Source organism: Otolemur garnettii, unplaced genomic scaffold (genome assembly GCF_000181295.1).
Source record: "Otolemur garnettii isolate 467f Iridium unplaced genomic scaffold, OtoGar3 scaffold00094, whole genome shotgun sequence".
In the NCBI taxonomy this organism is placed as follows: domain Eukaryota; kingdom Metazoa; phylum Chordata; class Mammalia; order Primates; family Galagidae; genus Otolemur; species Otolemur garnettii.
In genome coordinates, this window is record NW_003852489.1 from 3430133 (window position 1) to 3442189 (window position 12057).

Genomic DNA, 12057 nt, shown 5'->3' on the forward strand with positions numbered 1-12057 from the left:
ATGCCACAGCACTCTACCCAGGGGGGGACAGCTTGAGGCTCTGTCTCAAAAAAAAAAAAAAAAAAAAGACAAAACACACAGTTTATTCAACATCTCAAGGGGAAGAGGACCCTTCTAGCCCCTTTCAGTCGTGAAAACCTTTTCCACATATGTCCAGATTCTGCCAGGCAAGGATGGCCACAAAAGGGTAATAAAATGGCACAGCGTGCAGGCCAGACACATCAATGGTAGGTTCCCCATGCTGCCCCGCATGGGGCCAAGACCTATATCCCTTACTCACTGAGTCTTTTGGCTTATTCTTTGCTCTGTGGGGTAAAGGTATTGTTGAAAGTGTCAAAAAGGCCTCCAGATTATCATCACTATGGGTAACAGTGATAAGGAAATGGAATGTGCTATTTATGTTTATCAATGCACAGAAAGTCAAAATACCCAGGAGGCTGAGACAAAAGGATTGCTTGAGCCCAAAAGTTTGATAAAAGTTGCTGTGAGCTATGATGATGGACGACACTCAACCCAGGGTGACAGAATGAGGCTCTGTCTCCAAAAAAACAAAAAGGGAAGGTCAAAAGTTAATGACAAAGAGAAGAACATTATGTGAAGCTAAAAATGTAGTCAGGTACTGTGGCTCAGGCCTGAAAAAAAAAAGTGAAGGACAAAAGTTAATAATAAATAGAAAAACACTATATAAAGTGAAGGACAAAAGTCAATAACAAATAGAAAAACACTGTGGTATATAAAGCTAAAAATGTAGCCAGTGCTGTAGCTCTCGCCCATAATCCTAACACTCTGGAAGGCTGATGTGCATAGATCGCCTGAGCTGAAGACTTTGAGGCCAGCTTGAGCAGGAGCAAGACCCCATCTCTACTAAAAATAGAATAACTAGCATGGTATTGTGGTGGGCACCTGTAGGTAGTCCTAGTTCCTCAGGAGGCTGAGGCAAGAGGATAGCTCAAACCCAGGAGTGTGAGGTTGCTGTGAGCTATGATATCATGGCTCTCTACCCAGGGTGACAGTGAGACTCTGTCTAAAAAAACAAATAAAGCTAAAAATGATTATCTCAATTAGGTATTGAAAGCGTGAATCCATCATTATCACTGTGAATACCTGCCACTTAATGGTATGCTGATTGTGAAACAAGCAGAAATCTATCTTAATGAACTAAAAATTGAAGGGAACTGTGAATATTCAAGAGGCTGGTTGCAGTAATTTAAGAAAAAGATGCAGCACTAAATTTTTAAAGATTGTGGTGCTGAAGCATCTGCTGATCCTGAGGCAGTGGAAGAATTAATTGACGAGTTTGCCAAGGTCATTGCTGATGAAAAGCTGGTGCCAAAGCAAGTCTGTAATGCTGATGAAACTTCACTGTTTTAGCATTACTGTCCCATAAAGACACTGACTAGAGCTGATGAGACAGGAATTAAGGGAGCCAAGGATAGAATTACTATGCTGGGATGTGCTAAAGCAGCAATGCATCTCTGTAAACTTGCTGTGATAGACAAAAACCTTCATCCTTGCTATTCTCAAGGAGTGAATTTCTTACCAGTCCATTATGCTAACAAAAAGGATGGATCACCAGGGACAGCTTTTCTGACTGGTTTCAGGTACATTTTGTACAAGTGGCTTGTGCTCGCCACTAGGAACCTGGACTAGATGATTACAAGATTTTGTTATTCTTTGACATCTGTTTTCATCATCTTCCAGCTGAAATTCTCATTGAAAATAATGGCAGCATCTATGGCTGTTTTAAAAAAATAAATAAATGGGTGGCACCTGTGGCTCAGTGAGTAGGGCGCCAGCCCCATGTACCGAGGGTGGTGGGTTCAAACCCAGCCCTGGCCAAATTGCAACAAAAAAGTAGCTGGGCATTGTCGCAGGTGCCTGTAGTCCCAGCTACTCAGGAGCCTGAAGCAAGAGAATCACCTAAGCTCAAGAGTTGGAGGTTGCTGTGAGCTGTGATGCCAGAGCACTCTACCGAGAGTGACAAAGTAAGACTCTATCTCTAAAAAATTTTTTGTCTATCACAGCAAGTTTACAGAGATGATCGTGATGATAATGACAATGAAGATGTCATTGTTAAAACAGCAGAAAAAGTGCCTGGAGACAACATGATGAAAAGGTGTGGTGAGCTTATTGAAGGACTAGAGCAGCATGCTTTCATAACAGGAAATCATGTCCATTTATAAAATCAAAGACCTCTAAGACGAAAACTACTATGAATGAGGCACATGACTCTGGAAGAAACATTTTTAAAAGCCACCCAGCAGACTGCCTCCTCATCCATAGGAGGACCACTTTCTAGTTCCCCAATGGCTTCTGATATTCCTTTCACCTAAAACAAAACAAAACAAAACATCTTATTGTTTGTTTTTGCTATTGTTTTAGCCAGTACAGGTATTTCACTGATTCATTATGTTTTCATTGTATTAATGGTATGTCATATTTTTTATTGTTAAGTACTTATGTGTGAATAGGTGTAAGAAAATGATTGCTTACTGGTATCATATAAATTCAGAATCAGACATGATGGTGATGCCAAACAACCATCTTGTCCCTTTGAGTGGCTGAGATAGTGACACCTTTGGTTTTTTGTTTTTGAGACAGTCTCACTATGGTGCTCTTGGTAGAGTGCTCTGACATCCCAGCTAACAGCAACCTCAAACCCTTGGATTTAAGTGATTCTCTTGCCTCAGCCTCCCAAGTAGCTGGGACTACAGGCGCCCACCACAATGCCTGGCTATTTTTTTGTTGCAATTTTCATTGTTGTTTAGCTGGCCCAGCTGGGTTCGAACCCGCCAGCCTTGTGCATGTGGCCGGCACCCTACTCACTGAGCTACAGGAGCAGAGCGGACACCTTTGTTTAGTTCAATCTATGCAAATTTTATTTCATGTGTAAAATTATTTAAATTGTATAAAAATTACCTTCAGGCTATGTATATAAAGTATATATGAAACATTAATGAGTTTCATGTTTAGACATGGGCCTCATCTCGTAGGTAACTCTCTATCAATGCAAATATTCCAAAATCTGAAAAAAATCTGAAATCCGTAACACTTTGGTACCCAGCATTTCAGATAAGGGATGCTCGACCTGTACACTCTCCTCTACTACAAGTGTTTACATTCTTTGAAACACTTGTGGTTTCTATAAAACAAATATCAGGATTCGTTAGATGTACCTTATTAAAATTAATTCCTGGAAAAGCAAAATTTCCAAAATACCTAAGTAAATAAAGTTTAAATTTAATGTTTTCACAGGTGCTGGAGAAAATTTGGAGAATACAATGGCAGCCTTTCAGCAGTAAGTATGTAAAAACATATTCCTTTCTTTTATAGTTTATCTTTAAAGTGATTATAATTCACACAGTGCAGATAATATACATATAGTGTCTATTTGTGATAGTTGTTTCTATTTTTTTAAATGTACTTTTAAAATTTAGTTAGTCTGAAGTGTTGCTAAGAGTGTTTGGCTTCTGAATTACTAAAAAACTAGATCAGGGTTTCGGGTAATCAAAAGATTTTAATTTTAATCAGTTCCAAAGCTGAAAGAAGACATTTATAACAAGGAACGCACTGTGTATAATGCTAATTAGTCTTGGAGAGAAAGAGAAAATGAAACAACTGTTACATTGGCTGCTATTTATGAATAGAATTATGTGTCTTTGTATGCATTAATTTTTGTACAGACCTGAACCAGCAATCTGATTTCTATCTTGGAAGCCTCATAAGCATTGATCTTATTTTTTTTAATAAGATAAAATTTTTTTAAATCCTATTTATAAATTATTCATATTTCATATAGCTGTCTTGGGGGTGAGGACAGGGTCTCACTTTGTTGCCCTTGGTAGAGTGTTTTGGTGTCATAGCTCACAGCAATCTTAAACTCTTGGGCATAAATGATCCTCTTGCCTCAGTCTTCCAAGTAGCTGGAACTATAGGCACCCACCAGAGTGCTCAACTATTTTTAGAGATAGGGTCTCACTCTTGCTTAGGCTGGTCTCGAACTTGAAACCTCAAGCAATCCACCCACTTTAGCCTCCCAGAGTGAAGGATTACAGGCATGAACCACTGCGCCTGGCCCTTCATATAGATAACTTTTAGAGCACCTCACAGAAAAACAGGAGGAAACACAGGAATGAAAACTTATTAAAACCTTGTTTTTTGTCTTAGAGTCAGTGATTATCATCAGTTTATGGTAAGGGTGAGAACACTATTTTCTTTGCTCTCAAAAATAAAGCAAGGAATGTGAAAAGTTAAACCCAATGAAAGGTATTATCTATCCATATTTAATAAGAAAAAAAATTGGGGGGGGGGGACAGAGTCTTACTCTGTCACCCTTGGTAGAGTGCCATGGTATTATAGCTCACAGCAACCTTCCACTCTTGGGCTCAAGGGATTCTTTTGTCTCAGCCTCCCAAGTAGCTGGGACTATAGGCATCTATCACAGTGCTCAGCTGTTTTTAGAGATAAGGTCATGCTGTTGCTCAGGCTGGTCTCAAACCTATGAGCTCAGGCAGTCTACCTGCCTCAGCCTCCCAGAGTGGGCTGGAAGGAATTACAGGTATGAGCCACTGCGCCTGGCCTTGTTTTTGTTAGTTTTGTTTTGTTTTTTGGAGACAACTAGTGTGGCTGGTCAATTTTTCTTCTTATAATAGGGATGGGGTCTTACTCTTGCTCAGGCTGGTCTTAAACTCATGATCTCAAACAATCCTCCTACCTCAGCCTCCCAGAGTGCTAGGATTACAGCATATAAGCAGCTAAGATAAATATTGTGCTTTAGTATGGTGTCTACTTGATAGGATGAGTAGTTGAAGGAGAGATAGAAATATAATGACCAACTAAAATTTAGACTATGGGTGGGCATGGTGACTCACACCTGTAATCCTAGCACTCGGGAGGCCGAGGCAGGTGGATTGCTTGAGCTCACAAGTTCAAGACCAGCCTAAGCAAAAGCGAGACCCCATCGCTACTAAAAATAGAAAAACCGAGGCTAGAAGATTGCCTGAGCTCCTGAGTTGGAGATTGCTGTGAGCTATGATGCTATGGCACTCTACCTGGGACAACAGCTGGAGAATCTCTCTAAAAAATAGTAAAATAACCACTTTATTTTTATGTACATAAAGATTGTATTTAGGTACATATTTAGATATGCAGTTCACAAAGTATATAAATTATAACATAGAGATGAAGCTGAGAAGATATTAGAGAAATCGTAAATAGTTAGTATGGGAAACCTGGTTTAGATCAACCAGGAAATCAAGGCTAGAAGACTATCATTTGAAGAGAGGAAGAATGTATTTTAAAAATGAGAAATGTAGCCGGATGTTATGGTGGGCGCCTATAGTCCCAGCTACTTGGGAGGCTGAGGCAAGAGAATTCCTTGAGCCCAAGAGTTAGAGGTTGCTGTGAACTATGATGCTATAGCACGCTAAAGAGGGTGACATAGTGAAACTGTCTCAAAAAGTAAAAAGAATTGCATTTAACAACTTATGAAATGTCCTTTAATGTGGTTTATAAAATGCTTTCACAGGGCTGGGTGAGGTGGCTCATGACTGTAATGCCAGCACTCTGGGAGGCTTAGTCGGGTGGATTGCTTGAGCTTAGGAGTTTAAGATGAGCTTGAGCAAGAGCAAGACCCCATCTGTACTAGAAATAGAAGGATTAGCTGGCCATTGTGGCAGTGACTATAGTCCCAGCTACTCAGGAGGCTGAGGCAATAGGATCGCTTGAGTCCAAGAGTTTGAGGTTGCTGTGAGCTTTGATGCCATGGCTGGCACTCTAGCCTGGGGCAACAGAGTGTGACTCTGTATCAATCAATCAATAAATACAAAATGCTTTCATGAGTACCATGTTCCTTAGGTTATGAATATGGCTCTTCTATTATTTCCTTAGGAGCAGGAATCTTTTCTTGTTGACCCCTCAATCCCTATTGCCTAGTGCAGGCTCTAACATGAATAGGCTATCACTAGTTGCTCACTGAATGAATGGAATGAGACAATCAGGAATTAAGCAGATACTAGCAAAAGACAGATGAAGCAAACAGAACTCCTTCCATAGTAAGCATAGAACCCAAAACTAAGGAATTATATTACATACACACACACAGTCACTAAGCCCTTGGGTATGTAAAGTATGGTTTTTAAGGGCTAATAAAACTAGGTTATTACAACAGGCTGCCCTTATAAATACCCATGGGACAATGTGATCCCTATGGTATTAACATGAATACTAAGAGAAAGAAACAAATTGTATTAGCAATACCTGGAAGTATAAATTGGCAGACAGTCAAAGTAATTAATCAGTGACTTGATTCTCATGATAATTTTTTTTCTTGATGCAGAGTCTTAACTATGTTACTCTCAGTAGAGTGCTATACTGTCGCAGCTCACAGCAACCTCAACTCCTAAGCTATGCTCTTGCCTGAGCCCCCCAAGTAACTGGGACTATGGGCACCCACAACAACACCTGGCTATTTTTTTTGTTATAGTTGTCATTGTTGTTTAGCAGGCCTGGGCCAGGTTTGAAAACGCTAGCCCCTGGTATATGTGGCTGCTCCCCAACCACTGAGCTATGGGCACTGAGCCAATTTTCTTTCTTTTTTTTTTTTTGAGACAGAGTCTCATTTTGTTGCCCTTGGTAGAGTGCTATGGTGTCATAGCTCACAGCAACCTCAAACTCCTGGGCTCAAGCAATTCTCTTGCCTCAGCCTCCCAAGTCGCCGGGACTACAGGTGCCTGCCGCAACGCCTGGTATTTTTGGAGATGGAGTCTCACTCTGATTCAGGCTGGTCTTGAACCTGTGAGCTCAGACAATCCATCTTCCTTAGCCTCCCAGAGTGCTAGGATTACAGGCATGAACCACCGGACCTGGCTGAGTTTCAACATTTTCAATTAAAAATAGAGTACAAGAACAATACCAACAATTTCTTCTTCTTTTTTTTTTTTGAGACTGAGTCTCACTCGGTCCCCTTAGGTAGAGTGCTATGATACCGTATCTTACAGCATTACCAAATTCCTGGGCTCAGATAATCCTCCTGCCTCAGCTTCCTGAGTAGTTGGGACTACAGGTGTCTACTACCCACCTGGCTAATTTTTCTATTTTTAGTATAGACAGAGTCTTGCTCCTGCTGAGGCTGGTCTTGAACTCCTGAGCGGAAGCGATCCTCACACCTTGACCTCCTAGAGTTCTAGAATTATAGGCATGAGTTACCGCATAGGGCCATGAGTAATATTTAAGGAAAAAAAATTGAGGGGGGGGGCCAGGGCTGGGTTTGAACCTGCTACCTCTGGCATATGGGGCTGGCGCCCTACCCTTTTGAGCCATAGGCACTGCCCCATATTTAAGGAAATTTTAAAATCCAGAGAAATAATTCTATGACTCTAAAGACTGCTTTTTTTTTTGCTTATTTCTTTTCTTTCTTTCTTTTTTTTTTTTTTAGAGACAAGAGTCTCAGTTTGTCGCCCTCCATAGAGTGTCATAGTGTCACAGCTCGCAGCAACCCCCAGCTCTTGGGCTTAGGCAATTCTCTTGCCTCAGCCTCCCAAATAGCTGGGACAACAGGCACCTGCCCAAACACCTGGCTATTTTTTGTTGCAGTTTGGCTGGGGCTGGGCTTGAACCGCCACCCTCGGTATAGGGGGCCAGCTCCCTACTCACTGAGCCACAGGCGCTGCCAATTATTTTGACTATTCAGTGTTCCTGAAAAATTCCATATGAATTTTAGGATGGATTTTTCTATTTCTGCAAAGAATATTCTTGGGACTTTGCAGGGAATTGCACTGAATAGGTAGATTGCTTTGGGTAGTATTAAGCACTTGACACCTATATATGTGTGTGTGTGTGTATATATACGGGTAGCTTGAGGCCCCGTCTCAAAAAAAAAAAAATTTCTTTTGTAATTGTTCATATTTAGTGTATAGAAATGCACCTGATTTCTGTGCATTGATTTTGTATCTAGCAACTTTACTGAATTTATATATTAGCTCTTTTTTTTTTTTTTTTTGAGACAGAGCCTCAAGCTGTCCCCCTGGGTAGAGTGCCATGGCATTACAGCTCATAGCAACCTCCAACTCCTGGGCTCAAGCGAGTCTCCTGCCTCTGCCTCCCAAGTAGCTGGGACCACAGGCGCCCGCCACAACACCCGGCTATTTTTTTGGTTGCAGCCGTCATTGTTGTTTGGCGGGTCTGGGCTGGATTCGAACCCGCCACCTTAGGTGTACGTGGCTGGCGCCTTAGCCGGTTGAGCTACAGGTGCCGAGCCTATTTATTAGTTCTAATAGCTTTATGATGGAATCTATAGGATATTCTATATCTAAGATCATGTCATCTATGAACACAGATAATTTTATTTTTTTCTAATTGGGATGCTTTTTTTTTCTTATCTCATTGCTAAAATTTCTAATACCATATTGAATCAGAATGATCAAAACGAGTATCTTTGCCTTATTTCTTAATTCTTTCAATTTATGGATGTGGTAATGTAGGCCCTGCTTGCAGAATTTACTTGCCCAAAATTGTACAATTTCATAGCAGAGCAAGAACTGGAGACCAAATTTAACTTCTGGTGCAGTATTCTTTCCACTATATTACATTACCAGAATTAGGGATAACTGGTTATGGAAAGGAGGCAACATGATTCTCTTATTCTTGGTTCACTTAGAATATTTTTGCATGAGTAAGTCAAAATAGGTAATGGTATTGAGGTATTTTGATATTATAGGTTGTTTTTGGATTTGTAACTCTCAATTATTACATCTGATGCACATAAGTTAAATGTTTACTTAAATTTCAGAATGTCCTTCTCTTTATTTCTTCAGTGCAGTTACAATTGGAACTGATATGCTAGAATTGGACTGCCACATCACAAAAGATGAACAAGTTGTAGTGTCTCATGATGAGAATCTAAAGAGATCAACTGGGGTCAATGTAAATATCTCTGATCTCAAGTACTGTGTAAGTAAATATGCATGATAAACTAATGTCTAATAGGTATAAGGACCTGTAATTTGTAAAACCATGAATGCCAGATATTGCTTAAATAAATAATTGTTTTTAATGATAGTGGTTCAATAATGAATGTCAAAGGAAATATGAAGAACTATTCTGACTTCCAATGAGGATCTGTGTTATATACCAGTGCATTTAGGGAGACTTATTTTTATGAATACTTTATTTTATTTTATTTTATTTTTTGACCGGGGCTGGGTTTGAACCCAACACCTCCAGCATATGGGACCGGTGCCTTACTCCTTTGAGCCACAGGCGCTACTCATGAATAATATAATTACCAAAGTCCTTCCATGAGAAATGAAGGCCAATAAAAGAAAAACAAAAAGTCCTCAGATGTAAAACTATTGGAATTCAACTTGTTTGAAGTATTCTTTATATACTTTATTTGGTTCAGATTAAAGACATTTATTTGTTCTTAGTCTTCAGGTATAGGAAAGCACTATTTAAAAATTTAATCATTGGTAGCGCCTGTAGCTCAAGCAGCTAAGGTGCCAGCCACGTACACCAGAGCTGGCAGGTTCAAATCCAGCCTGGGCCTGCCAAACAACAATGACAGCTACAACCAAAAAATAGCTGGGTATTGTGGTGGGCATCTGTAGTCCTAGCTGCTCAGGAGGCTGAGGCAAGAGAATCACTTAAACTCAGGAATTTGAGGTTGCTGTGAGCTGTGACACCACGGCACTCTACCTGGGGCCATAGCTTGAGGCTCTTTCTCAAAAAAAAAAAAAAAAAATTAAATAAGTAAAAATTTGATCATAGCTGGGTATGGTGCCACACACCTATAGTCTTAGCTACTCAAGAGGATAAGGGGAGTGAGCCCCATGAGGCCAGCAGTTCAAGGCCAACCTGAGCAATGTAGCAAGACCTTTTCTCTAGAAAAAAAAAAAATTGGCTGAGTACAGTGGCTCACACCTGTAATCCTAGAACTCTGGGAGGCTGAGGCAGGTGGATTTCTGGAGCTCACACGTTTGAGACCAAACTGAGCAAGAGTGAGATCCCGTCTCTAAAAATAGCCAGGCATTGTGGTGGGCACCTGTAGTCCCAGCTACTTGGGAGGCTAAGGCAAAGAGGATCACTTAAGCCCAAGAGTTTGAGGTTGCTGTGAGCTGCAACACCAAAGCTCTACCAATGGCAACAAAGTGAGATTTTATCTCAAAAGATAAATAAGTAAAAATAAAATAAAATTATAAAACCTAATCATAATAGTTTACATGGTCTTTATAGCAAATACTGACAAATGGAAAGAAAAATAATGCCTAATTTCACCACCTAAACAAAACTTATTTTGACTGGGTGCGATGGCTTACACCTGTAATCCTAACTCTCTGGGAGGCTTAGTGGGGGTGGATTGCTTGAGCTCAGAAATTCGAGACCAGCCTGAGGAAGAGTGAGACTGACTCTTTTTTATTATTATTTTTATTTTTTATTTTTTTTGTAGAGACAGAGTTTCACTTTATTGCCCACGGTAGAGAACTCTGACATCACAGCTCACAGCAACCTCTAGCTCTTGGGCTTAGGCAATTCTTTTGCCACAGCCTCCCAAGTAGCTGGGACTACAGGCGCCTGCCACAACGCCCTGCTAGAGACCGACTCTTCTAAAAATAGAAAAATTAGTTGGCGGGCTCAGTGGCTCACACCTATAATCCTAGCACTCTGGGAGGCCGAGGTGGGTGGAATGCCTGAGCTCACACATTTGAGACCAGCCTGAGCAAGAGCAAGACCCCCGTCTCTAAAAATAGCTGGGCTTTTATGGTGGGTGCCTGTAGTCCCAGGTACTTGGGAAGCTGAGGCAAGAGAATTGCTTGAGCCCAAGAGTTTGAGATTGCTGTGAGCTGTGACTTCATAGCACTCTACTGAGAGCAACAAAGTGAAACTCTGTCTTCAAAAAAAATAAATATGAGGGCGGTGCCTGTGGCTCAGTGGGTAGGGTGCCAGCCCCATATACCCAGGGTGGTGGGTTCAAACCTGGCCCTGATTGAACTGCAACAAAAAAATAGCCAGGCATTATGGTGGGTGCCTGTAGTCCCAGCTACTCAGGAGGCTGAGGCAGGACAATCACCTAAGCCCAGGATTTGGAGGTTGCTGTGAGCAGTGTGATACCACAGCACTCTACCGAGGGCGATAAAGTGAGACTCTGAACCTACAATATATATATATATAAATAAATAAATAAAAATAAAATTAGAAAAATTAGCCAGGCGTGGTGGCACACGCCTGTAGTTCCAACTACTTGGGAAGCTAAGGCAAGAGGATTTCTTGAGTTTGAGGTTGCTATAAGCTATGATGACTCCACACTATAAACACCTGCACTAGAGAAGTACTTTTTTCCTCTTCTCTTTTGATAACTTTGGTAGAAGTGGTACATTTTTTACAGTAATGAACATTTACTGATGCATCATTATTGGCCATAGTCCATAGTTTACATTAAAATTCATTCTTCTTATTATAGATCCTTTGAATTTATGCAAATTTATAATGACATGTAGCCACTATTATACTATCATACAGAATAGTTTCACTGTCCTAAAAATCTTATGGCTCTGCTCATTTAAAGCCTCCTTTTCCCCTATCCCTTGGCAGCCACAGCTCTTTTTATTATCTCCTTAGTTTTGCCTTTTCCAGAATGTCATATAGTTGAAATCACACAGTATTTATTTTTTCAGATTCTGTGGTGATCTTTTGTGAACATTTCAAATGACTGGAAATATAGTTATTTTTTTCTGAGGGGATATAAAGTTATTTTTAACCATTCCTCTGTTGTTGAATATTGGATTAGTTCTTAATTTCACCATTATACATAATACCACACTGAACATCTTCATGAGTAAAGATAAAACTTTCTGTATCTTTAGATACATATATAAAGATGCTTTAGCTGCTTATATAAATTTTTTTGTAAAGATGTAAGTAAAGACATATTTATAGGCCAGGTATGCTGGCTTATACTTGTAATTCCAGCATTTTGGGAGGCCAAGACAGGAGGTTGCTTGAGGTCAAGAGTTCAAGACCAGCCTAGGCAACATAGAGAGAACCTGTTTTTACAAAAAAAAA

General features: G+C 40.3%; 1 protein-coding gene across 1 annotated transcript in view; it reads left to right on the forward strand.

The window, feature by feature from the left end:
- Positions 1-12057, forward strand: part of GDPD1 (glycerophosphodiester phosphodiesterase domain containing 1) — a 40517-nt gene that overhangs the window by 12617 nt on the left and 15843 nt on the right. Inside the window, exons 2-3 of the mRNA XM_012808768.2 lie at positions 3256-3298; positions 8814-8949. Of these exons, the coding sequence (XP_012664222.1) occupies positions 3256-3298; positions 8814-8949 (179 nt within the window). The remainder of the gene's footprint in view (positions 1-3255; positions 3299-8813; positions 8950-12057) is intronic.